At 38.3% G+C, this 27,491-nt stretch overlaps 1 protein-coding gene across 1 annotated transcript; it reads right to left on the bottom strand.

Annotated features, from left to right (window-relative positions):
* Positions 1-156: 156 nt before the first annotated feature.
* Positions 157-26,631, bottom strand: LOC149020436 (phospholipid-transporting ATPase 3-like). The gene is made up of 27 exons (XM_089148574.1): positions 26,062-26,631; positions 22,974-23,039; positions 22,766-22,827; positions 22,402-22,483; positions 21,671-21,781; positions 21,121-21,198; positions 20,844-20,940; positions 20,219-20,325; positions 19,323-19,388; positions 18,775-18,896; positions 18,543-18,627; positions 18,365-18,442; positions 18,140-18,256; positions 17,781-17,930; positions 17,581-17,685; positions 12,032-12,174; positions 10,941-11,042; positions 10,790-10,853; positions 10,487-10,699; positions 6,510-6,675; positions 6,313-6,392; positions 5,975-6,214; positions 4,307-4,528; positions 4,007-4,174; positions 2,895-3,257; positions 2,707-2,813; positions 157-1,023 (listed from the first exon to the last, which is right to left on the bottom strand). The coding sequence occupies exons 1-27, from the start codon at positions 26,248-26,250 to the stop codon at positions 714-716; spliced, it is 3,693 nt and encodes a 1,230-aa protein (XP_089004700.1). The 5' UTR covers positions 26,251-26,631; the 3' UTR covers positions 157-713.
* Positions 26,632-27,491: the final 860 nt, after the last annotated feature.

Here is a 27,491-nt window from a genome sequence, read left to right as displayed (position 1 = left end):
CAATCAGATTCGTTTTTGAGATAATTACTTTTTTCCCGCTTGGGGTTTTTTTTTTTTTTTTCTTCTTTTTCCCCCCCTTCCCCTCCTTTTCCCGTTTGCATAAAAATAAAGAACTGGTACTAGGGAAATTTTGCTATTTCTTTCCCTATGTTTACACTCTTTGCCTTGAGAATTGTGGTAAAATTGTATGTTTCCAAGAGTAAATGTACAATATATTCGTTTCTTGTCTTGCTTTTTTAGTATTTTTATTTTACAGACAATTGCAAATGACTTAATAATTGTGGTCTTAAAGGCACTTAAGTGATTCTAGCGAACGATTCTTGTTCCCTTAAATTGGATGCTAGTCTAAGAAATCAGAAGACGATTTGATACATTTTTTTTGGGGTGGGGGGTTGGTTAGTCTTATTTTCACCATTAGATGTACATGACCCTGATGCCCCATAAGAACTTCTGCAATTGAATTGTTTGTAGCAATAATTTCACAACAAAGTGTAGTATTTGAGATGATCGGATCATACAACTGAAATAAGTCCTACTGACTGCCAAAAGTGCTATAAGCCCGCTAAAGATAGTTTTTTGATAGTCACAAGTGCAAAAGTCAGCTGATATAAGGGAGAATGAACAAGAACATGTACTTTAACTATGATATGAAACAGCTAATTTTTACAGATTTAAGTGATTAAATGTCAAAAAGAAAAACAAATGCACATTTTTTAATCTAATTCTCTTTTAGATGTCCTTGTTTGTGGCACACTGGCTCTACGGGCCACATCCCAGGCCTTTAGAGGGGCCAGAACACCAGCCTGTGAAGCAAAAAAGGATTCAAAACCTGGTGAGTCAAAAGCAAAGCCAGTGTGCTTAGACGTTTCTCTGGGGAGTTGAGAAATTGCATGACTCCTCTGTTCATCTGCCGTCAGATGATGCTGAATCTCCATGAACTGTACACTGCTGCTGTCATCTGGGTCATACCTGTGAATTTCTTGAATAATCTGATAGTCATAGGGAAAGAGCCATCTTTGAATCCTGAATATAGATGAAAAAGATTTTTGAATATAATGTTCAGAGGTATTCAGGAAGCATCAACAATAAATGAAAGGTCTATCAATATGGCTTTACATATTGATGAAAACCAGCTTTCACAAATGTGAAACTATTTCAAGTTTAATAAGATGGGAGTAGCATTCTGGTCACCCCGGTACTTCCTACACAAAAACTGAGGTAATTTTACTTCATTCTCAAAAATGAGAACCAGAACGCATATGATGTGTATGTCATCATCACAGCATGACTCACTCAGGTGAAAAAGCAATGGACTCAAAGATTGTCCATGGAGAGAATCAACAAACACAATCGAAGTATTCCAACTAATGGGACAGAAAATGGCTATTCCGTTGATCTTCTCTTTTTGATTTTATCAGGAATAGCTATAGCTAAAAAGAGCTTAGTTATATGACTAAAAAGACAAGGTATGGAACAAAAACATAAACGCATTCAGGAAAACTAACGAGCACAGCCGGAAGGTAATAGGAGCAAATAAGACAATTAATAGTAGTAGTAGTCATGACTAAGAAGGATCAAATTAGAAGTGTTGTAAATTATCATGAAGTAAAAGGTCTGTCGTACATAACTGTGAAGAGGTCAGGAAGAAGAGTTCTTTGGAGTTCAGCACAGTTATGATTTTAATTGATCTAACAAGAATATCAAGCCAACCCCGAGTGGTAATGGCTTAGAAAGTCATTTCTTTGGTTTACTCAAAATACTAAATAAAATAATGTTGTGTCTACACAGAAATTAGGAGTACACAGAAATTAGGAGCTGCAATAGTGGAAGAAACATTCACCAAATAAGAAGAATAGAAATGAGACACTAACCGAACAAATGTTGAAAAGTCCCATACCAATCAAAAACAATGTTGAGAGTCAACACTGAGTCTAAAACTTGAATTCAATAGTCAAAAAACAGGGTAAAATGATCCAATTTTTTTTTTTGTATTAACTGAAAGTTGTCAGTCATTGTGCTCAAGAGTCCAACATCTACAACTCAGAAGCATGGCTTCTTTAGAAAAGAGTGAAATCATGAATGGGGGTTACTACCAAAAAGAGAACTAAGCAAGGCAGGTCATAGTCACTGTCAGCGGACAAATGGTTTCATTCACTGGTGCCTACATCTACCATGTGGTATTTAGATTAGTTCTCAAGTAATTTCCTATATAGCTGGCTATGTATTTTTCAATTAGGAAACTTTTCACTATCATCAAAGTAATGGTTTCAAAGGTGAGTTTCCTCTGATAGAAAGGTCCCTGTTAAAAATGAGGAAAAAGTCAAATAATGGTTGGGTGTGACCAAGATGGCCATTACGTTTGGCTTGTCAAGAGGATACATAAACATTCCATGTCAGGTAGATCAAGCCTTCTGTGAAGGAACTTTCTTTTGCACCAAAGGGCAAACCCGGTGCCTAAGGCTTCCACACAGGCAGTCCCCCGGGGGCGGGGGGAAAGGGGCAATTTTCTTATGCAGCCTTACCCCAGCAAGTTTTGCTGAAAGGCTGTTTCAATACCTTAACCTCAGGCTACAACTGTGGACCACTGACCATTGCATGAAGGCCTGCCCCTTGAAGTAATTTTCTTCGGCACCAACAGCGGCAAAACCTTTCTCTAGATATTATCAAATGAAGTGCAAAGGAAAATAATAATTTTGTAAATCTCACCCTTGGTAAAAAAAGTCACCGAGAAGTGCAACGATCGGAACAAGGAGAAGATTGAGATAGAAATAGAATGTGCTCATCAAGACATAAATGACAAAAAATACATTCTCCTGCAAGAAAAAGGATACACCATAATAAGTCATAACATTCCATTACAAAGTGCACAAGGAAATGTATAAAATATTACTTACTTGTCTATCATGAGGTGTCATAATTCCAGAATAGATAAAGATAAACACAAACCATGCTAAAATGCTTCCTCCAATGCTTATATGGTGCCATCTAGTGATAGAATTACAAGCCATAAGAAGACGCAGATTGACAGTAACCACAACACAAGTGAAGGCCATGGTGCTGACATCCCATAAACCAATAAGTTTGCCTGACAAATTGTGACCATTAAGGCTGGAAGCGGTCACAAAGTAATAGAAGACCAGTGACTGGTAAAAAGAAAAGAAAGCCCAGATCCCCACAAGTCTCCATTTGAAGAAGGTATTTCTTATTCCCTCCTTGTACAACTCAGGATATTTCTTGGAAAGAGATGCGTTGACATCCTAGCAAAGAGAATATGAACCAATAAAAAATTAGTTTCCATTTGAAAATTCAATGAAGCCAGCTTATTTACTTAGAAAAAAAGGAGGATTGCAACGATACTCATCCTTCACTTGCAATAAGAACAATAGAAATCTAAAAAAATAAAAAAAAAAAAAAACCAAGTCCTTGATGAATAGTTGCAATTCATACTTAACAATCATTAATTGACCCAAACTAAGGTTCTTTTTGGTATCAATTATCATTCTCAATTATGAGAATTTTTCATATTTTAAATTGTTTGGCATCAATTATCAGTTTTATTTTTATTCAAAATAATAGGAAAACCTCCAAAATCCATAATAGACTTTTTGTCTATTGTGGATTATAGTGAGAATTTCATTCTCTTCATTTATGTGTAGGTTTACTTAAAATTTTATAGTTAAGATGAGGGTAAAATAATCAATACACATTCTTTTATAAAAACCATACTTTTTTCCTCTTTTCTCACTTGCTCACTATCATTTTCTAACAATTTTTTATTTTGACACCAAACTTATTTTTCATTTCATAATTTATTTTCGACAAAATTCACCAAACCATTTTTCATTCTTGACCAATAATGATTTCTTGTTCTTATTTCTTTTAAATAGGCATAATTGAGAATGAGAATTGATACCAAAAAGAGCCTAAAGTAAATTAGCTTCAAGTTTAACGGCACATGTTCAAATACAAGATGCACATTAAGAAAATCCGAAAATGATTGCTATACCTTGTCAAACAATCCAAGAATGATCACAGGCAAAGCTGTAAAAATAACATTGTACAAAGACTGGAACCAGTCATCGTAGAATCTTTGACCAGAAAATCCAGTTTGGAAGGTGAACCAAAATTGAGTCAAAGTGAATGTAAGATTCTTATAAAAGAAGTATGTCACCACCTGCAAGTCATTAGACAGTACATAAAGTAAGATGTCATCATCACCTGCAATCAATTTGAGCAGGAAGTGCGCAACTGCTTAAGCAACTTTCAATGGGACAATGAAAATTAGGCTAAACAATGGAAACCAAACCTTGCATATTCTGAGATATGACCATCGGCCATGCACAAGAAGTAAATCTGTAAGGAAGCGAAACTGTGCAATTGCAAAATCACTAGCCATAACTGCTTGCATTCCTTCCAAACCACTTATTCCAACACCAATATGGGCAGCTTGAATCATGCTGACATCATTAGCACCATCACCTATGCTAAGAGTTATCTTCCTTGCAGCTTTCTTAATTAAGCTAGTCACCTGCAGAGCATCCAGAATTTCTGACTCAGAATCAAATAGGAAAATAATACTTGATGTCAATCACCAATCCATTGTTTATGTATTTAAGTCTGACTTGCAACTAACAAACCCAAATTCAGTAATCCAGGTGACACAAATCCTCCTTGGTGAAATAAATTTTTTTTTCTTTTTGAGGGGGAGGGTGGGTGGGGGTGGGGTGTTGTTAAGTAACGAAACAAATATATAAATGAAGAAAAAGGACATAATCTACTGAAACAACTTTGGTCTTTCCTAGAGACGAGGAACAATTAATCAGGCACATCAAATTCCCAAGTTTGACAGGACAAAAAGTGTAACAGGTTTTAACAAAGCAATTTTCTATGTGACTGGCGCAGAAAGAGGGAGTAACCATAAACCTACAAAGGATTCCACTTAATCCAAATGATAATGGCATTTTTGCCAAAAATCCAGTCTATGGAGAACCATTATTGCAGTTGATTATGAAATGATTGAAATTAGGTGGAGAAGTTCACCAATCAAGTTAACCATGATACAAGAAAGGAATATGATTACCAGATTTTTTTCTTCCCTCCAACAAATTTCAAATTCCTGTAGGAACTAGGAAGTGCAAGTAAGACCCAGTTTTAGAAAGAAAATAGGCGTAAGTAGACGTGTCTTGTAGGATAAATTAATTATTTTCCACAAAGCAACAGATTGCTTGGATGACCTGGAAGTTCAACAAGTAGTTTCAGCAGACAGACACTTCAAATCAAGCCACCAACAATATGAGGGTGATTAAAAGGGAATTGTGTCGGTCTCTGGAGACATCACATATGTTTCCCATCAAATTTCATATTGAAGCTTTCATCAGTGTCCCAGAAGAATCTTCTCTCTATGGTCCAATCCAGATAAGATGTTTATCATTCTCTGTATATATATATATATATATATATTCTCCATGGTAGCATCTGATCATGGATGATCAATAACAAGTGGACTAACCCTTCTGTGTATGTAGTCGATGAATGTGCAAAGCCTCTCCATGGTAGCATCTGATCATAGAAGATCAATAACTAGTTGATTTACCCCTCTACGTGTATGTACTCATTGAAGTGATGTGAAGACAGGTCCAAGCCTTTTGTCCATGGCATTTGGGTACCAAGGTTTTGATGGGACTGTCAAATGTCAACTGGCAATGCCCATGGATGTGATGGACCTGTTATGATATTTGGATTCAAATATAGGGACAGCAATTCAAGGTCCAGAGTGACGAGGTAACAGTCACCGATCCTAGCACTAGATATCCGGGGGGGGGGTGAGGACGATTTTGAAAGAGTTTTGGAAGATCAAATACTCTGAATACTTGATAGCAAAGTATTAATGCCCCCAATCCTGCCATCTACTGCCTCTCAGGTTGGAAAAACAAAAAAATTACTGAAAAAGCAGCAAATATTGTTATGATTCAACCTGTGCTTTCTGTAGTGGAGAGACTCTGCAGCAAATTACTGAGTCACAAATCAAGCTTAGTTTGAGCAAAATTCCTCGTAAGCTTGGATCCAATGCATACATTAAACATTTCCCATCAATTATGAGAGCCAATCTGGTTCCAGTTATTTCATGTAAATGCCGTTCTGCTTCTTCAAAGCATTTTCTCAGCTCTTGTTTCACTGTGTCTTTCATAAAGCGTGCAGTCTCCAGAGGGTCGCCCTAATCCCAAAACAAATTAAACACAACTTTAACCAGTCAATAGAACTGAAGAAAATTTCTCACATATTAAGACATGGAAAACAAGAAATGCTTCTTACCCTACTTTCAACTTCTCTCACAGCATCAGTTTCAGAGCTGATTGTGAATTGCTTCATGTCATTGTGTATCAAGCTACATGCTATATAAAAAGAAAAATGGAAACCAGACTAAGAACTTGTCTTGAATCAGTGAGAACAACAAATGCTATAATAAGAAACAAACAAATAAAAGCATCATAAGAACTTGATGAATTCACCATATGCTATATTTATTGCTGTCTCCATCTTGTCCCCTGTTAACACCCAAATCTTGATTCCAGCTCTCGAAAGTGTTTCTATACAAGCTGCTACTCCCTCTTGAAGCTTGTCTTCTATAGCAGTGCAGCCAAGCAAAATAAGGTCCTTCTCAATAAATTCAGCCACCTAGAGAAGTTCTAACCATGTGAGTAAAAGGAGAAATACAACAAATAAATAACAAATCTCCTAGCTGAACAAAATTTTATTTGGTTCCAAAATAGAAATTGTGCCGTCTGACTAAATCAATTGGTTGGTGGATGTTACTAGTTTCAGAGCATTTTTTTAAATGATTTCTAAATGGTTTGTAACAATAAAACTTGCATGATATATAAGCATGGCATCTGACAGAAAAAACTAACAGCCAAATAAATCAATAATAGAACTAAATGGAAGAGATAAATCATGCAAAATTGACGGATTGATATCCTAAATTAATGCAATTTCAAGCAAACAATAATTGAAATTTTATCTAATTACACAATTTATTAAATCATAAAGGAAGAAACCCAATCACAAATCTACCAAGTTGGCATATTGTTTTTCCAGTTTCAAAAGATTATCTTTAACCTAACAATCTTTTACAATGAAGTGCTAGGTTTTATACTGGATAGACCAAGGGTTGGAAATATTGGATGGTAGTAGTGATCAAATGAGTAATATATTGAGCGAAGTGGATGTAGACCTGTGCCACACCACACAAAAATTATGTCATGGGTTTTTCAAAAGATACTATAGAGAACCTTTTTCTGCAAGATGGGTGAGCACACCAAATCGACCTGCCACAGTGTGGTGAGAGATAAGGTGTGCCACATCACATGATCATATGTATGTCTGTGCACTTTCTTTTTGGATGATGAATAAATAATTCGTTAACCAAAAATGAGAGGGGGAGGGAGAGCAATACAGCAGGACCATGCCCAGCCAAACGAGAAAACTAAGAAACACCAACGGCAACAAGCCAAACAGCCAAGAAAAGCAAACAAGAGAGGAAAATAAAACATTAAAAGAAGCCAACTCCTCCCTCTATTCTTTTTTTCCCCCCCTAGGGGAATTAAAATCAACAATGAAATCTTCACCAAAATGATGGTGACACTCAATAGACTGATTACTCCTACTACAGCCATCACAATCGCATTCAGGGGCACCCTCGAAGATGTTGGATTCCTTGGAAACATCAGGGTTATCGTCAGCCTCAACAGGTCAGGAATCTGCCACAGGCTGGAGGGGGGGGAGGAAGGAAATGGAAAGAAGGGGCTCAGGGATTGCAGCCACCAAGGGAGAAGGCACAGGAGGGGGGGTCCACGTAAAGGCAGGAGGCAAGAATAATAGCTAATTAAGGTTTTGAGGATAGAAGTAATCTCCACAACAGATGGATTGGGGGAATCACAAAGGCTAGGGGAGAAGTGGGCCCGACCTGGGCTAGGCCCATAGAGAGGAGGCTCAAGGTTCAACGGGGGATGGGCAGAATGGGGGAGAGGAAAAAGGGGGAATGTGAGGGGAGTAGGCCAAAGAGGGAAGGGAGGTGGGCATGGTGACACAGCCCAATTTATCATAGGCCCAATGGGATATTTCATGGGAGGAAATAACACTAATGGGCCCATTGGGGGGGAGACTGAGGAATCTACGTCCATAAAGATCTTGTCTCTAGATATCCCGAATATCTGCCCACAGTTTCTACATTAGATTCTACGGGGCACTTGTCAAACACCGTCTCTCCTCAGAGCCAAATTGGGTAGGGAGGAGGGGCAGAAGGCCCAAAGGGTTAAAGGGAGGTTTGAGAAGGGGGGAGGAGAATGAGAGAGCAATTGTATTCCTCATTGAGGGTAGACCCGGTGAAAAGGGGGAAGAGGCTCAGATGCCAGTTAGGGGGGGGGGGGGGGGGCAAAGTGCCAATGCTGGTGGTGACAGGATTGGGGGGACCAAGGGGAGAAGGAGGGTGTCAGATGGAGTTGACATAGGGGGAGAAGCAGGCCAGGCGCAAGGCAGAGTCTACAGGGAGGGCTTGACAAAGGGCAAGGAGGTTAGGCAAGGCACTAATGGGGGAGGAGGGCTGTCTTCACAGCATCAATAGTCAGGGCTTGAAACCGGTTCTCACCAACCTCGCAAAGACCACTTGACCATTGTGGAAGCCGCGACCTCAACAAGCAATCAACTAGGAGAGTGGGATTAGGTTGCTAGGGCTTCTCAAAACTTCGGTCTCTGGAAGACAACACGAAGGGTTTCTCAAAAGTCATTTCTAATTGGCAACATAGGAGGAACATGAATTCCACTAGGTGCAGGGGGTTATCGGTGGCACAAGGCTTGTGATTGAAGCACTTGCAAGCCAAGCAATGGGGTGGCTTCCATTCGAATTTAACCTCATGGTCGAAGCAAAACCCAGATTCCTCCTTGATTGAGATGGAGGAGGGAAGAGGTGCTGCAGTGGAGAATTCCACACAGATGCGAGCAAAGGATAAACGATCCTTCTTAAGAACTCATGTCTAAGAAGAGAGGAGAGCCTCAAGCAGATCCAACATTACTCAAGCCGTCAGCGGACTAGAAGTGAAGAGGGAGGCCAGGCAGTGAGACCCAGAGGGGAAGAAAAGAAAGGTTTCATGTGAGAGCAATAATTTTTGGTGCCATGGTCTTAGGAATAAAGCTTTCTTTCCAACCATTCATGGCACTTCATCATTTCATCTAGATCACGGTTCTTATCATCTTTGTCAGAGAATCTAATCAAGAAGAAGCCATGAACGAGTAAGAAGATTTCAAGAGCACCCGAAGCCCATTGCGCTGTCAGAAAGGCTTGCACAATGTGGAAGGGGGTCTTGAGCCAAGGAAGTTGCCAACAAGACAGCAACTCCAGATGGAGGCTTCAAAGTCGAGGACGCCATTTGGATAGAAGGCAATAACACGACCATCTTCAACAGAGGGAGGGATGAAACACGGGGATCCCATCCCCTGAGGGGTCGGAAGGCGAGGAAAACAGGGAAGACCATGGGGCTGGAAGGATAGGGGGAGAAGAAGGGGAGGTGGATAGGGGAGGGGTTGATTCCGGAGGCAGGGAAGGGGGGAGGAAGGAAAGGGATCCGCCGCTGTATGTCTGTGCACTTGATTGAGGGCTGCCAGCTATTTTGCCTATTGAAACAACAAATTTCTTCCAGGGTAAGGCCCAAAAAGAGGACAATTTACTAGGTAAAACATATACATGAAATCCCCAAGGTTCTCCTTTCCACACCTCTTTAAAATTAGGGTCAATCCAAAACAGTCATATGAATTGGATCAGTGTGTGATGCCATGTGTCCATTCATAGGATAATCTTGAAGGTAGCCAGGTAGGCAGTGCCAAACAAACAGCACTCTAATCAAAACATGTTCTAGAAGCCACTTGCACACTTCTTTCTTTTTTTCTTTCTAAGTTAATAACAGAGCAGCTCTGAACTTTATGAGATTCACAAAGCATTGTGAACTTCATAATTACTCTCCATCTCTCTCATTTGTTGATTCCTGCCAGAAATGAGCATGTCATGCACATTATTGGCATATCCAAAGCTGTGGGTCATTACAAAGATGCTCCTAATCCTTATCTTACATTTCAGACATTAGTGGCGTCTTTGGGATTTCAAATTACTTTAGACCATGTTTCCAACAATATTATTTTCTTTAACTGTACACGAACTTGGCTGATGAGATTGGAGTGGTATCCTCTACAACATGGACCAATCCATGCATGCATAGTTGCATATCATTGCTAAAATGTAGCAATCCTGAACTTAGGAAATTTACAAACCAGTGTGAACTTTGTAATGTCCCCAACTCAGTTAGCTAGGTTACTTTAAAATTAAGTTTCCCCGACTTAAATAAGTTTTGGAAACATAGGAACACGAGCATATATTAGCTACACAACTTTAAAAATTAAGTTAAAAAAATGTAAGCGCACAACTTCAAATTGCAAATACCTCATCCAATTTCTTTTCCCGATCTCTCAAAGAGGATTTTGCTTGAATGAATTTCCGGTTCCAGTTTTCATACAGATCAGTACTTAGATCCCTATAAGCAAGGCAAAGTGTTCGTAAACCAGCAGAACCAAACTGTTCCAAATGTTCCCTACTCACATTCTTCATCCCATTATTTCCTTCAGCCAGTCTTTCGTAGATGACAGAGTCTGCACCCTGCAGAACAGTTTTATCAGATCCAAGCCTCATCTTTTTCATTAATATAATCCATCTTAAAAAATAAAGGACCTCTTGAGAAATAATCACCTTGCAATACAAAACAAGCCTCCCATTTGAATATCGACATATGACTGACTGGCGCTTCCTTGTACTATTTAAATGACATATATTGCTACTATTAACATACGGCACAAAGACGCTAACAACAAATAAATGAGAACTGAAAGATGAACCCCACCTATTGAACTCCAAAACATTTAGAATCTCATAAGAGACATCTTGGACTTTACCCATCTTCTCTACATGTGATTCACGGACAATGATCATAGTTGGCGTCCGCCTGAAAGATGAAAAAGATAGATACAGTTCAATTTAACATATAAAAATTAATAGCACAATCCTTTGCATCAACTATGGAACAAGGTGTCTTGCCGAGATCTGGGTAATACCTCATTTTTGCAGCTTCAAGGCAAGGTGAGGAACGAAATAAGAAACCTAGGCTAAACCGACTAAGATCTCGGTTTGATTGAAATCAGACCAAACCTTGGTATTTATGGGACTTATCTAGATCGACACTGGTCAAGATTTCACATGGTCTCAGTCATCTCAGTGGTTTCGCATGACTTCCAAAAATTGTTGGTTCTGCCAATGGTGTTGCCAAATCTCAGTATTTAACAATTCCCATTTCCCAATGCTTATTTAATTGTTTTGAGTTATTTGCATACTTTCTACTTCTAAATTATGTGCAGAATAGGCCTATTAGTACTTTATAGCCTACCAACCCTAGGGTCTAAAGTCAAATTCCTACTTGGATTTTGTTTTTTCAAAACTCGATAACGCCTCAAAGGGTGAAAGAGGCTGTCTACCAAGATTACTGACCTAACTAGGTCAAAAACCCATTGAAGTCAAGAACCGAGATCAACAAAAAAAGATTGCATTAATTAGCAAGATCTCGGCCCAACTTGGTTTCCCACCTGGCAGATATCGGATCCGAAATGAGACCTTTGAACCATGGCATCAACCTCTTTCACTGCCATGAACAAGTAAGCCAGTAAGATGAAAATAGAACTCGATGTAACCAAGACCACCAATTTTATTGAAATGACAAAGGGGGGTGTGTGGGGGGGGGAGGTTGCATCTAATGAACCGTAAATCAGGTAATCAGTTTCCAAAGAAAGCAGCAGTACTGCCACTACAGCAGAGATATAACAGGTCAACCATAATAATGATTACCAAAAAGGGGGGGGGGTTAAGATGTTCATTCCTAACCAGTACTATTTACAGGAAATAGTATTTATGATATCGATATGCTGTATAGGAAGTCCAAACCTATAAAAGAAGAAGCCAAAGTTCTTTGCTGCAGTAACAAGAGCTGTTTCATCTGGGGATGCAGACTGATATGTGATCTTCTCCGGGGATTCATCACCTTCAGGAAGCACAGTGTGACATATAGCCAGACATCTGAAGAATTCCTACTCAAACAGCAAAAACCTCCACTGAGAATGCCAAAAGTAAAAGGAAAGGGAAAAAAGAGAAAAGAGAGAACCTTTTGGATGAAATCATATGCTTTCACAATAGAGATATTAAATTATAGCCTATTTGGATGAAATCGTAGGCAACAAGTCATTAGAGTTAAATGTGGAAGCTTGATTGGAGAATCAATCCAGAACAGAGCTATTTTGTTACAACTTGTAGAAAAACCTTTTGATAAAAACGAGGATCAACAGTGTATCAGAGGCTGTATCAGAAAGGTACAATTACTGGGAAATTGACCACTCTGATGGATAAGAAGACTCCCAGTTATGATACAACAACAACAAACAACAAGCCTTTTACTAACTAAGCAGGGTTGGCTACATGGATCCGTGCCATCCAGTCAGCTCAATTTGAGGCCATACTAGATACAAGGTCTAAGCTATGCATGTCCTTTCTCAACACTTGTCTTAAGGTTATCTTAGGTTTGGCCCTGGATAAAATCACTTCTCCACACAGGGCATTTAAAGGCCTCCATTGAATGTGGCCGTGCCACCTCAATCAACTTTCTCGTAACTTATCATTTATCAGAGCTACCCTCTCACCATCTCCAATATGACCATTCCTTGATTATATAAGATAGGGTACTTGCTGCAATGCGATAAGAAAACCTAAAAAGAATTACCCAATCAGGGATTTGTAAAATATCACTGTAAACATAGCACTTTATATACACCAGCTGTAGGTTCAAGGTGCCAATGCCAAATGAAACAGCTGCATAGGTAAGGACTACAACAATGTATAACCACAGTCAAAATAACGTCCAACCAGCACGTGCAGGCACCTGCACACAGCTCTGCATGTTACACCATCACCTTCAACACATAAAACCCCTAGCACATACCAGTGGTCAAACACCCAATCTCCTGGTTTGAAAACCATGTTACAACTATCTAATCTGAAAGCTTGAGTTATTAGGACTATGAAAATGCATATCAACACAAAAGCATTTCTAACGCACTCTATCTTCTGATTTATTCATTGCTACATCACCAGTCCCATGACAGAGCAAAAAAGGGAATAAAAGAAGCGGTAATTATCACAATTGCTCTTTTGCTGTATGTCTTAGAACTTCAATGAACATGAAGACAGTTTTTTACTTCCAATTAAGGTATGAAATTTTGTTGGGTTTCGGTGTTTCACTACCCAGCAAAACCACCAAAACCCCCAAAACTTTGGCGGTGGAAGATTCGCACCCTAGTTTCGGGGGTATTTGAGGTCACTTTGGGCTGGTTTTTGGTGTTTAGCCTAATTTGAGGCGAATAAACAGATTGAGAGTGTTATTTTGGCTTAAAAACTAACCTAAAGTGGTGTTCTAGGTTGGCATATGCCCGGGTGCATATGGGTGAAATTGGAACTCTAGAACATGAATATAAAGCAATAATATGCAATGATACAAGAGAACACATAGATCTTCATTAAATTGCAAGAAAGAAGCAAACAACTAAAATTCATTATACACTAGTACAAGTATACTATACAAGTGTAAGCAAGTACATAGTGATCCCATCATCTCAATACCAAGTACTGTGCCTCCGTGGACCAATCCCCTACTGATGCTCTATCATACCATATATCATGTCCTCCCTAACATATGTACATACTTGACCCCATGAAATCCCCGCTGATGGTTGTTGAGATAGTTGTAACCTGCAGCTCTGCAAATGAGGCAAAGCTTTGACTCTTGAATGATATATTGTTGTAATGTGAGGAATTGCTCCTCTAAAAGTCTATTATTCACAAGACCCCAATAGGGTATTTATAGTTACAACCTAGTTAAGTTCTATACTAAGTAAGAAAATGAAATATAGAAATAAAACTCTAGACTTATAAGGAAACATAATCCTATTCTAATTAGGAAACCTCAGTCCATGTTTTCAACACTCCCCCTCAAGTTTGAGCATAGATATTTATCATGCCTAACTTGCTCACAATGTAATTGAATATCTTCGTGCTCAAGCTCTTTTGTGAGCACATTAGCCCGTTGCTCGTTTGAAGTAACAAAGGTGATATGGATCAGCCCAGCCTTAAGTTTCTCTTTGATGAAATGTCTATCAATCTCCACATGCTTAGTCCTATCATGCTGTACTGGGTTATGAGCTATGTTGATTGCTGACTTACTATCTGAGTATAACTGTATAGGAACTTCCAAATCTGTCCCAACCTCTTGAAGCAGCCCTTTAAGCCATAGTACCTCACAAATGCCTTGAGCAATCGCCCTAAACTTGGCCTCGGCACTGGACCGCGCAACTACAACCTGTTTCTTACTTCTCCAAATCACAAGGTTACCTCCCACATATATACAATACCCAGAGGTAGACCTCCTATCATCTGGACATCCTGCCCAATCTGCATCTGTATATGCCTCAATCTTCAAATGTCCATGAGCTGAAATTAAAATTCCTTTTCCTGGAGTAGTCTTCAAGTATCTCAAGATCCAATATACTGCATCCAAATGTGAGAAATAGGGATCATGCATATACTGGCTAACAAGACTAACTGCAAATGTGATGTCAGGTCTAGTGTGAGATAGATAGATCAACTTTCCCACTAATTTTTGATACCTTATCTTGTCAACTGGTATTCCTTCCTTTGCCTTCAAGTGTAGGTTAGGCTCAATAGGAGTCTCAACATGCTTACATCCTATCATTCCAGTTTCCTCAAGAAGATCCAATGTATACTTCCTCTGGGATAGAGATACACCACTAGTAGAATATGCCAACTCTAAACTTAGGAAATATCTTAGTTTTCCCATATCTTTGATCTCAAATTCAATTCCCAAAAAAGTCTTTAATGCTGAAATCTCATCCTCACTACTACTTGTGATCACAATATCATCCACATATACTAAAAGTATAGTAGTGTGGCAACCATCTCTTTTAATAAACAAAGTGTGGTCTGCATTGCTCTACTTATAGCCATTAGATCTCATTGCCTTATAAAACCTTCCAAACCACGCTCTTGGAGATTGCTTTAACCCATATAAAGCCCTCTTTAACTTGCACACTTTCCTATAAGCCTCTGTAGTAGAATACCCGGGTGGTATATCCATACATACCTCTTCTTGGAGTTCTCCATGCAAAAATGCATTCTTCACATCTAATTGTTGTAAACTCCACCCTTTATTAATTGGACATGAAATAATATTACGAACTGTGTTCATCTTGGCAACACGGGCAAATGTCTCTTGGTAGTCAACGCCATAAGTCTGAGTGAAACCTTTGGCCACCAATCTTGCCTTGTACCTTTCAACAGTCCCATCTACCTTGTACTTGATCACAAACACCCATTTGCACCCAACAATCTACTTTCCTATGGGCAAAGTCACCAAGTCCCACGTTTTGTTTTTTTCCAGAGCTTGCATTTCCTCATCTATAGCTTCTTTCCAGTTTGAGTGAGATAATGCCTCCTGCCAAGTGTTAGGAATAGAAGTAGAGGACAAAGAGGAAATAAAACTTTGAAATTCTGGAGATAGAGACTGATATGAAATATAATTGGAAATAAGATGTTTGGTGAAAGTTCGAGGCTGTTTTCTTAATGCAATTGGTAAGTCTAAAGTAGAATTAGAAGAAGGGTCAAAGACAGACTCACCTGGAGGAACGGATTGTTCAGGGCCAGGAACCAAAGCTTTTGACTAGCTTGGTTCAGAAGGGGTCACTTGTTTTTTTTGATAGGTTTTCAGAGGTCTAGTCTCCCCCTGTATATCATCCACCAGCTGTTCCTGTCCGGTCATTCCATCTTCCAAAGGAGGATCATCTGTAGGAATCTCAGGAGAAATATCGAAAGGAGGAATCAACATTGGAACCTCTTCAATAAAACTCTCCCCCTGAAGAGGTGTAGGGGAAAAAAAGGGAATTTGTTCCAGGAACACAACATCCATAGAGACGAAAAAACGACGAGAACTAGGATGATAACACTTATACCCCTTTTGTGTAGGAGGATAACCTAAGAAAATGCACTTTAACCCAAGAGGATCTAACTTTCCATGAAAATGTTGGTTCCGAACAAAGGCAACACATCTAAAAACCTTAGGTGAGACTGTAAAGACTGCTGTACCTAAAAGAACCTCAAGGGGACAGCGTTGGTCTAAAACTCGGGAAGGCATTCGGTTAATTAGATATGCCGCAGTAAGAACGACTTTACCCCAAAAGCGAGGAGGCACATGCATAGAAAACATGAGGGAACATGCTACCTCAAGTAGATGTCCATTCTTGCGTTCGGCAGCCCCATTTTGAGGTAGAGTGTCGACGCAACTAGTTTGGTGTATGATGCCATGGTTTGCTAAGTAGGAAGGGAATGCGCCACCCAAGTACTCAGTTCCGTTATTCGTACTAAGGATTTTGACTGTCGCCCCAAACTGAGTCCTAATCATATTATGAAAATTTTGAAAGCACGAGAAAACGTCACTTTTTTGGTGAAGTAAGTAAACCCATGTGGTCCTAGTACAACAGTCGATAAAGGTAACAAACCATCTTTAACCATATAAAGCCCTCTTTAACTTGCACACTTTCCTATAAGCCTCTGTAGTAAAATACCCGAATGATATATATAGGTGATAAATCATTGATATATCGACGAGAAATTGACTAAATGGCGATATCTCGCCCATTTCGACCGTTGGGCGACATATGATATATCACCAACATTTTTTAATATCGTTTTCGCCAGGGGATTTAATGTCCCTACTTACCAAGAGACCAAAATATCGCCAAGTTTCGGCGATATTTCTCATCATGCTTCCAATGCACTTTAATGTACTTCTACATCATAAGCCATCCATTAGCTGGAAATGAAGTCAAGTAAGAAAATTCAAGTACACAAAGTTGAATAATAAATATAAATAAAGGTCACATCCTAGTTATTTTTATAAATGAAGCAAATAGTATCATCAAAATGATACTAAGTACTATGCCCATGATTTCTGATGCAATCTGATTTTCTTATGGGTTATGTGGAAAAGGTTACCCTCCCTCGAAATTATACACCCAAACCCCCCCCCCAAAAAAAAAAAAAAAGAGGACGTTCAAATCCATTTCTGAGAACTTATTCATCAAATGATTGGCTAGTCATTGATGAGGATGATATGGCCATTATATGTAAAAAAAATGATCATTATAAAAACAAGGAAACAATCCTTGGAGAAATCCTTGAATAATAGGTTGGTAGGTAAATCACTAGTACAATGTACAAGAAAAGATATGACGTCAACGAGGAATATATATACACATTCACAGTTCTACTAAAATATTCAACACAAAAAGACTACATTGAAATTCCTCAAAATCATAAAAGGAAAGATAATCAAGGTCTATAGAACTTAAATCCAAGTCCATCAATAAACATACCATAAGAGTATCAGGATTAGGCTCATTCTTCCATGCACCATGCATAAGCCTAGGATCATCAAAATTAAACCCCTTCTCATGCAGTGAACTTACTGACCTTGGGACCTATACAAGCAGAACAGCACCCATCAGAAGATGATAATGAAAATTAAGAGTAAGAATACAAATTTGTTCCTTCTGCAAATGATCCTTAAGCATACATCTTCAATTGTCATCCCCCTCCGCTCAGCTCCTCCTTTTTCTGCTTCAGTGATACCAGTCCCATACACCTCTCCTCCAATTGAACACTTAAAGAACTCCATCATGTTTCTTGTTAGCGTTCCCGTTTTATCAGAAAATATGTACTCCACCTATAGAGAGTCCAAAGTGCAAAGACTCAAAACTTGCACTTGTAAAATCACTTAAACATCCATTGAAAAGTCAAGTTTAACAACAGTGCCTCTAAGTGCCAGGTAGACACAGGATGTGGAAAAAAAGCATCTAATGCCTCATTTGCACCGCAGAAAGGAAGTGCTTCCCCCGCCCCTGGGCGGGTTGGCAGAAAGAAGCATTTACTTACCTGTCCAAGCTCCTCATTCAAATTGGATGTACGAGCCAATGCAGGTGTGTTGGTTTCAGTATGGTACATACGTAAATCCTTGTTGATAAACTGAGTGGACTGAATGAATTTGATCATCTGACAATTTAAACACAACACAGCACCAAAAAACAATTTTATATGCAAATTTTCAGCAAGAAACCTTTTATTAGACCGGTTGACACTTAGATCAGTTAGGCAACCCACCTCAATGGAAACATAAAGAGAAATGGGAATAATGGTTGAGTATAATGTAATTAGAGTAAACATTGTCAGCACAGCAACCTGATGATAAAATAAAATAATAAAATATATTAAGAATGATTATGACATAAATCATGAACATATAAAAGAGAATGCACTTGTCTACATAAGTGATACATACGACAAATCTGTTGTCGGGGTTGAATTGATTTTCCACACTTTCATCAAGACCTAAATAGTAATAATTGCGATTTATGAAAACACCACTGCAAAACTCAACCAAGAAGAGAACCTATGTTACTCTCCATCTCTAAAAGAATCCAAATAGTTGGCAAAATGAGCTAGGAATTATACAATAATGGTTGGAAGAAGCATTGCTATCACAACCGAGATTGAATTATAGATTACCACACCTGCCAATGGCACCAATGAGACACATACAGAAGAGAGTACCAAAGAGAGCCAGTATCAGCTTGTCAAGTTTCCTCTCCAGTGTACTTCGTTTGGAAGGAACACTCATGGAATTCATCATGACCTGAAATTTAATACATGAAGAAAAACCAGAAAAAAAGTTAGGTCTAAACAAGAATGAAAATTGCAGCAAGTATGGTTTTACTACCTAACCCAGGTGGTCAAGAAAAGGCTTAGAAGGACACAACATTTGCATGAAAACAAATCATGACAAATAATTTTACATAAGCATTCACATCATGTTTTTATTGAGGAAATGAAACTGCAAGGAAAAAGAGACGAGCCTAAACAACAGGAGAGGTTGATGTCAAATAATAACAGTAGGCATTAGTTTATCGGAAGCTCTTTATGCAATATTAGAACTTCATACACCAAATAGAAATTGATCAAACCATGCCCCGTACATGCACACGATGGTTAATAAAGGAAGGGGGGGGTTGTGCGGGAGGATTTGTAAGGAAGCTACATGGTAGTTGGAAAGAAAGCAAACCTTTGTTTCATGCCCAGTAAAAGTAACAATCCCAACTATGTACTCAGTATTTCGGAGACTGCATCCCTGAGAATAAAATGAGTTGCAACAGTAAGTTTTAAAATGAAAGAAGCACTAAGATGGAAGCTTCAAATATAAAATGGAAAACAAGTAGCACACATGTCTCTTACTAGAATGTAGAGTAAAAATGCTGCATAAAGTGGATGTTTTGGGAGAATATTAACTATGAAAAAGAAGAGATCTCTCTATGATCAATAACATGAAAACCTACTCATGTTATGGCAAAGCAAATGAAGATGTGTAATGTGTTATCTTCATTCTCTGCAACAAGAGGCAATGGGAAATGACAACCATGCCATGCAGAGGATCCAAATGGGATGGAAGATGATGGCATCAAACCAGAAAACTAAAACTTCACCAGCTTTTACTTTAGCATTAATCATACTTTTCTAGAGTGATTCTATTAGGAAGCACTTCTAGACTTTTACAAGTAATTCTTCCAGTGAATGATCCACACAAAAAATGATGAAGAAATTCTTAGGATGGAAAGCAAGAGTTTGAAATCCTCTCCCCGAAAAATAAAAAAGAGAAAGAAACTCCCCCCAACACCCCCCCCCCCAAAAAAAAAAAAAAAAAAAAAAAAAAAGAGAGAGACTAACTTTGTTTCCAAGTGCAATTCTAGTCAGAATAGTTCAAAAGAATAAAAAACTCCTTCAGCATCACTTCAGAGAAGTCACACCAAATGTTCACTGGGCAGTGGCAAAATAAAGGGCTGATGAATATCTCCTTATGATATTCAACTGTCATGGAAGGCAGAAATGAATGATTTAAAACACTTTTTATTAAAACATGCCTGTACATAAATTGATTAGGGAAAAAAGAGAGCTAAATCATACTCGCAACAATAATTGATCTGGAGAAAGGGGCAATGTTTGCTTTTGGATAATGATGTTGCCAGTGAAAGTGTACAACGAATTGTTTGGTTGTTCACATTGTATTTCCCCTGCATTCATGATATAAATCATCATAAGAAAAACAGCAAGGCAAACAAAAGAAGATGAATTTGCAAGCAATGGGATGGTTAGATCAATATCATAAAACTAGGGGCATTTTGATAAACAAACGCCAGATAAGCCACAGATTCAAATTTAGCACATCAAAATTGATCATATATTGGATATTCTACACTATTATACCATTTATAAGATTAGCATCTGTCCGGTATAGATTCCTTTTGTATGGCACCATGCATGCAGTATAAATAAAAACATTGATGAATCAATGAGCATTTAACTGGTAGGCCAATTTGGTGCCAACTAATACCTAATAAGTAATACCATGTTGTTAGTTGGCCAACCATGTCCACTATCTTGCATATGCAGTAGCTTTAGGTATTACATACTAAGACTGCATTTTTTTTCTTACATATTATTTCATTTTTTTTGGTTATTTTCACTTCTTCTAAACATTCATTTTATGTTTAAATGAAAGAAAGTATGGTGAGTAATGAGATGATTATACCTTTAAATTCAGATGCTTTCTCAGGAGTCAAGTAATCCCAAGTCCTTTCCAGTGCTTTTCGGATCTTCAGATTTGTTTCACCATCAAGATTTGCAGTCTTTGGGGTTGAGGGGGAAAGGATCCACAAGTGTGAACGTGCATGCAAACAGAGGGAGAGTTAAAACCGAAACAGATACAACCCAAATATTATCAGATTTTCCAGGTGAAAAGTCAGAAGAGGGCTTAATTTAGAAGCAGAGAAATCCAGTGAAGCTCAAGCAGCAAAGATAATGTGAACCTCAATGTAGCAGATTCCATCTGGATTTGTACTGGCAAGGAACAGTAGATCAGCAGGAAAGAACCCATCCTTCTTAACCTGCGACCAATTGCAATAATCAGATTCATACCATACACTTAAGTAATGGTTGACAAAAAAGTACATAGCAGTTTAAAACAAGAACAGACCAATAAATAATCAGTTATTATATATTTCCACACACAAATCCAAGATTTTATGTGCCACTATTTATCAAGGTTGTATTCATACAGTGTTCAAGGTTCTACAGATTATGAGATAAGAAGTGACTGGACTTAGTTTTCCATGTAGATACAGTGCCTCAGCATCCAGCCGCTTCTCTCTCTCTCTGGTTGCTGTGGTCTTCCTTGATCTCTAAGGATTTTTTAACCCCCCTCAACCACCTTGTTTGCCTAGATTTCATGCCAATTATGCTATTAGCTGACCTCCAACAGAAAAGTTTGGTGTTCCATTTATACATTTTATCTTGAAAGTAATAAAAGGTGGAGTGGTGGGAGAAACTGGGAAATTGAGAAGAAGTCAGATAACTTACTCTAACAATGTCCCCAACCTGCAGCTTCTTCCAAGGTATACTTTCCCATCTCTGACCTTGCAAAACATCTACTGGAGTACTATTGACCACTCTATCGTTAAGTAAACGTTTCTGTTTTGCATAATATAAAAAAATAACACAACTTCAAATAATTAGTTTACATAAGCCAAGTATCTAAAATAAGTAACAGAAAAGGCATAACAATCATAGCCTGTGGCTGAAAATTTTTCCATTTTTTTGATGACGGAAGGTTCTTACTCAACCAAAAATAAAGCGGTGAGCAACCAAAAATAAAGCGGTCAGGTTTTTGGCCAACTGCCAAATGGCAGTTCAATTAGGACTCAAATACTAGAGAAGATGAAGAGGTAATTAACAGGCATGTCTTTATTTCCAGAATAATGGCTTCTCCACATCAATTTAATGTTTTTACTAAGAAGTGCTATATTTGAAACCACTGGAAGAACAAGAATTGGAAAAGCAAGGTGAGAAGACAACCACATGGTGAGCAGCAAGTCTGAGATGGTCATTTGACAAATGGACCATCCAGGGAACTCACTAGCAATCCGATTGACCAACAGCTACTCCCACATGCCACTTATGGCTGTCACTGCAGGACAGTTTCCAGCATTGTATGTGCCAGAAGCCATTTTTTTTTAAACAAAAAACAATAATAGCCATAAATGTTTTGGCAAAAACAGAACTCAAAAAGTGTAGTAGTTCATATAACTTACCCAATCCTCAAAAACCTCCTTTACAAGGGAGACGAAAAGCACAAGACTCAATGGTACAAGATTTGTTACAGGATGAACAGGACTGCCAGAAAAAAGAGCACTTCTTTCATAACCATATACCAGATAGAAAAAACAAGACTGACAAGTCACTTCTGTCCAAAATTGAAAGGTTTATCCACAAACAATATTGTTTTAGGCAAAAAAATAAAAATAAAATATCTACAATAAAAATTAAGTGATTAACATATTTTAATTGTTGCTAACAATAATTCTGTAAAAACTCATAATGAAAATCCCATTATTACAAACGTCTCTGTTTATTAATTTTAAAGAAACTAATTAGTTGCACACTTGCACAACATACCTGATTGGAGTAGTAGATAAGATGGAGATCATAAGAAAGTACAAATTAGCTACCCGCCTGAACTGTCAACATAAACAGAAAGGAAACAATTTAGGAGGAGCAAAACAAGCACATATATCTAGGAGTATTAAGAAGGGGATGGAACCAAATGACAGTTTACAACCTAAAAGCAAGCCTCTTTTGAACCCATAGGCTCACAGCATGTTACCTGTTCAAACAACCCTTTTGGTAAAAAGGTAAGGATGTTGTACTTTGTGGTTGATATGGAGTTCCCCTGAAAGATTATTAAAATAAATTAATCATCATAAGAACATCCACAACACGCAAAAGTTAATGATACTTGAGAAATATGAAAGTCAATGAACGAAGGCTATTCTCCTACAAGCGAAAATCTGAGAAATAGATAATAAATAAAATAATGCTTTGCAATGTCCCTTTTGATCTTTCATTATACTACATCGTTGACTGCCATTTGCTAAAATAGAGTAAAGATGATGAAATGGTATAGATAACCAGAACTTGAATAGTTGAATGTATATCATCTAAGTGCTCTTCTAAGCCCCCCAAAACCCTTTCTCATACCTGAACCTATAATTTTCTCACAGGTTTCGACCACACCATACCCCTGGCATATTTACTAAACCCAAATTCTAGTTCTAACAGAACCATCACTTAATTCCATGTGCCTTCTAAGCTGATTGAAGCATGCCTGGTATCAGATTGGAACTTCCAACAGAGAAATACTGTATTATCATGTATTGGGTTATAATGTATTTTTTTTTAAGTTACAAAGAAGCTCTGTAATTTTAATTTTTTTTACAAATGGCTAGCGTAGGAATGGTGAAAAGCCTAACCACTGAATTGAGCGAGGGTGGTCTAGAGGAGTAGACTTCTTGTATTATGTAAAGCCAGCAGCAACCAATCTATCCAAGGTAATTCCAATCATTCAGATTACTGGAAAAGGAGGGCAACCAGATACAAACAAGAACCCACATGTGACAGGCAGTTCTAAAAATCAGGTGGGAAGGTTCTTCCACCTGTAATTCTCACACCCTGGCAAACTGGAAACCAAGAATAAATCCATGAAGGGCCAGGCAATGATCTGTGTCATTCTGTTAAGCCTGTCAGATTCTCAAATGATCAAAATATCCTAAGGAAGACATTTTACCCTTTGTCAACTTCTAAGAAGCATTAGAATGTCAACAGGACAAAACCAAAACTGTCTCAAAACCGGCAGAATGTGACCCAAAACCTTCAAAGAGAAAGGGCAGGAATACAAAAACTTAGATGCAAAGTCCAATCAACTTCACATGGAGTACAACTATTAAGGAAATCCAGACTCTAGAGACAGGTTGATCCAGGGTAAGGGTCTCACCATTTACACACAATCTATAGGTAAGGCCCCACTTTACTGGGTTTCATAAATTTTCATATGATCTTGTACCAACGAGAACTTCAACCTTCAATAAATTGATGCATATAGATCAGAGTTAACCGTAAACAGAGCCTTTTAGGCTTCTTTCATATTCAGCTACTAGGGTTAATCGGAAAGTTGGCATCTTATTTAAGATACCAGGGGATCTATTGGATTGATGAAAATCCCAGTCATTTAACCTCTTATTCAACTTCATATCCCCACTCATGGTGCCAGTTACAAGATCCAATCATCAAACACTACTCAAAATAATAGTCAACCAAAAGGTGATCCAGTAGAGATGAGGAAAGACAACTGTAAAGGACCTTTGTCGTTCCATCTGTCCTGCTGTAGGGATTATAAATCGTAATTTTTATTTTTCCCCCGGTTGCTGCAGGACCAGATTCTAGCATACATACGAGGAGTCTGAAAGCTAAGGAGATCTTCATTTTGTAAGTTTTGTTTTTATGCATATACAAAGGGTAAAATAATGCTATCTGGTCGCATGGCCCTGTCCCTTGACATCGATGTGGATGAATTTACTCTCTCTCTCTCTCTTTCTCATGTATACTCGTACTGGAGGAGGTAGTATGCTACCAGACAGTGATCTCTCGCACATTATCGGTACAGTAAGTGTTCTACAGACTACAGCCAGGATTTTCCTCCATTTGGGCTATGTTTTTTCCACTCTATAACTACTATCAATGCAATTAATGCTCCAGCCTCCAGGGCTACTGGTAGTGTTCGGATAGAGTCTCTTCTCATATCCAGATTCCAGATATGCTGTGAGAAGCAGCCTTACTTTCAAGATGTGCTAGCTTACTTAAGTTAATGATTTGAGACTTGATAACTCAGTCATGGATCTATATGGAAGAACATAACCTGTTTATCAAGCCTGGGGTGGTAGATCATCCTTCTATAAGTGTTCACTTATCTTTTATTCTTTGTAAAGGAGAAATAAACAAAGGCAAAAAGAAATGATACTTCCCATCCACAACCAGATTATCATGTTTCAATATGCTATCATAATGAGGATGAAATAAAACTAAAACTAAACTTTTTGACAAAGCACGAGACATACTTTTGTTGAATATTGAAGCTGCTTATGCATGTCTCAAACCCTTGTCAGTGGGACTACTGATTTTCTCTTTTTCTTTCCTATTTTTTATTTTATTTTTAGATTTTAGAAGTGAAAGTTGTTGCCCATCATTGAATAAAGTAGATACTAACCCTGCAGATCCAACATTTCCATGCAATTCATTCTTCCAACATCCCATTTTGCCAGTCTGATAATTAGCACTGATAAAACTTACACTGAAGCAAATAAGTGCCAATTATTTTGAGCATCTGATTTTTCTAATGATTATTTTGAGCATCTGCTTTTTCTAATTAGTATAACTCAAGATTCCGTATTACCAATTTCAACAAAATAAAGATCAACTTACTTGCCAGTACAACGCACGTCAGTATATGAAGCCTTTATCACTAAGTTTTGTTTCACCTAACTACTCCAACCCAAGATAGATGCATTCAGAAAACTTTACCAACAATATGAGAGTTAAAAAGTTCTCGAACCTAGTAAACAGGGGAGTCATCTACTAGCATTCAGAAATTCAAGTGACTACAGATAATGTAATTCATGTTACATCTTATATATTAAATTCTTCCTTTTTTCACTCTATTTTCTTGGGTGGCATATTTCAATTCCTTGTAGCAAAACTCCGTCAACGTCTCAGCCAAAAAAGTAACAAACTCTCCAAAACCAACGTAAATAGATGAAATGAAGAATCCATTGAAATATCAAACTGCTTAGTGAACACTGCAGTGACGAAGCGGAAGAGTGAGAGATGGGATAGCGTTTAGAGATTGAAAAGAATCCAACCTTGAATTTGACAGTACTGTTGGACTCTCGATCATTGCAGAATATAGTACGGTGACCAGGAGCCTGGGGTTGGATCCGACCTAGACGCACAGACGAAGACTGGCGCTCGTTCATGTTGGGCAACCTTGAGGAACCTCCAATTCCTGTAAGCCGCGAACTCGATGACTTAACCCTATCCCACCCACCCATTGTCGGAATTATCTGTTCAAAAACAGATCGCAAACAACCGACAAGGCGGAAACAGAGAAAGAACTCAAGCTACCGACGCAAAGCAGTTAACGAGTTCGATTAGCTTTCTCCCTTCCATTGATTTGATTTGATGAACTTAAAATGGCTCCTCTCAACTATGCCATGCGAACGATGCCAAGAATAAGAAGGTGAAGCCAGCCGGAGTGGTTCTCTCAAATGCTTTCTCTGCATCTTCAATTACAAGATTTCTAGGTTTCCTGTAGTAACCATTTTTTCAAACTCCATTAACGTTTTCGTTTGCGTTAACATATTTAGAGCGCTTTTCCTTTCAACCCCACCTTTCTTTTTTCGCGTTCTCCTTTTACCCTTTGGTCCATCTCTTTGTCGTCATTTTTAAGTTTTTAATTAACTAGCAAGAAATTATATAATATATGCGGAATATGCGCTTTTATATCCAACTATATGCACTTGCCACGTAGGACAAAATTTTTAAGCCATCATGATGGGTCGGTCCGTCTAACCGTCGATTCGTCTGCAAGCTTTTGCTTCTCGTGGAAGTTAAGTAGTTAACTGCCTCCCTGCCACGTAGGAAAATGTTTGAGTGGGCCCAGTCAATTTATCGAAAGCGAACAAAAGACTCGGGTGTTGGGCTGATGCAATAGACCTCTCAGATCGACCGTTGTTTTAGAATGTTATCGCCATCAAAATGGCATCTAGGTCCATTTTATGTGAAGGTACACTCCCCCTGATCAATGAGTTTAGTCATTAATTCTTATCTCTCCATGTTTGAAATTTTTATGCATCAGAAGATTCGAAACCACCCAGATTTCCCAAATATGCGGGTGAAGAGGAGCTCCATTGGTTACTGAAGAAAGCAATCAGAAATTCTGCTCTGTTATAATTGTTTTCTTCTGGGAAGAAAGCAATCAGAAATTGTAACTGTTATGCTAGTCAATAAATCCTTGCGGTTATTTGGCCAATGAGAACAGTCAAAAGGAGTATGAAAATCTGCAGGAATTCCTGAAGTAATCACAATTAGCATCTTCAGTTTTGGCAGCATCAAGTCGAGTGGAGGGGTTTCAACTTAAAGGCAAAAGTTGTTGCATTGATTGTGTGACAAGAACTTGGAGCAGTAACATCAACAGTAAACTGGACATCATGAGAGACCACCATTGGGGATTGAGCAAACCTCAGAAGACCCACTGGCCAACACCAAGTATCTAGAACTGGAACAAAACAGA

The sequence above is a fragment of the Hakea prostrata genome, chromosome 3 (assembly GCF_041222555.1).
Source record: "Hakea prostrata isolate BN-2017 chromosome 3, UWA_Hpros_2, whole genome shotgun sequence".
Taxonomy (NCBI): Eukaryota; Viridiplantae; Streptophyta; class Magnoliopsida; order Proteales; family Proteaceae; genus Hakea; species Hakea prostrata.
The sequence above is the reverse complement of the archived record's forward strand: the minus strand, read 5'-3'. Positions and strand labels throughout refer to the sequence as shown.

Bases quoted from the DNA above. Each gene is read 5' to 3' on its own strand.
- LOC149020436 (XM_089148574.1), bottom strand. From the start codon at position 26,250: ATGGGTGGGTGGGATAGGGTTAAGTCATCGAGTTCGCGGCTTACAGGA. The intron at 12,175-17,580 runs GTATGTTTATTG...CTGTTTGAGTAG, and splicing joins CTAATCCTGATACTCTTATG to GAATTCTTCAGATGTCTGGC. The intron at 3,258-4,006 runs GTATAGCAATCA...TCTCTTTGCTAG, and splicing joins TTCTTGGATTGTTTGACAAG to GATGTCAACGCATCTCTTTC.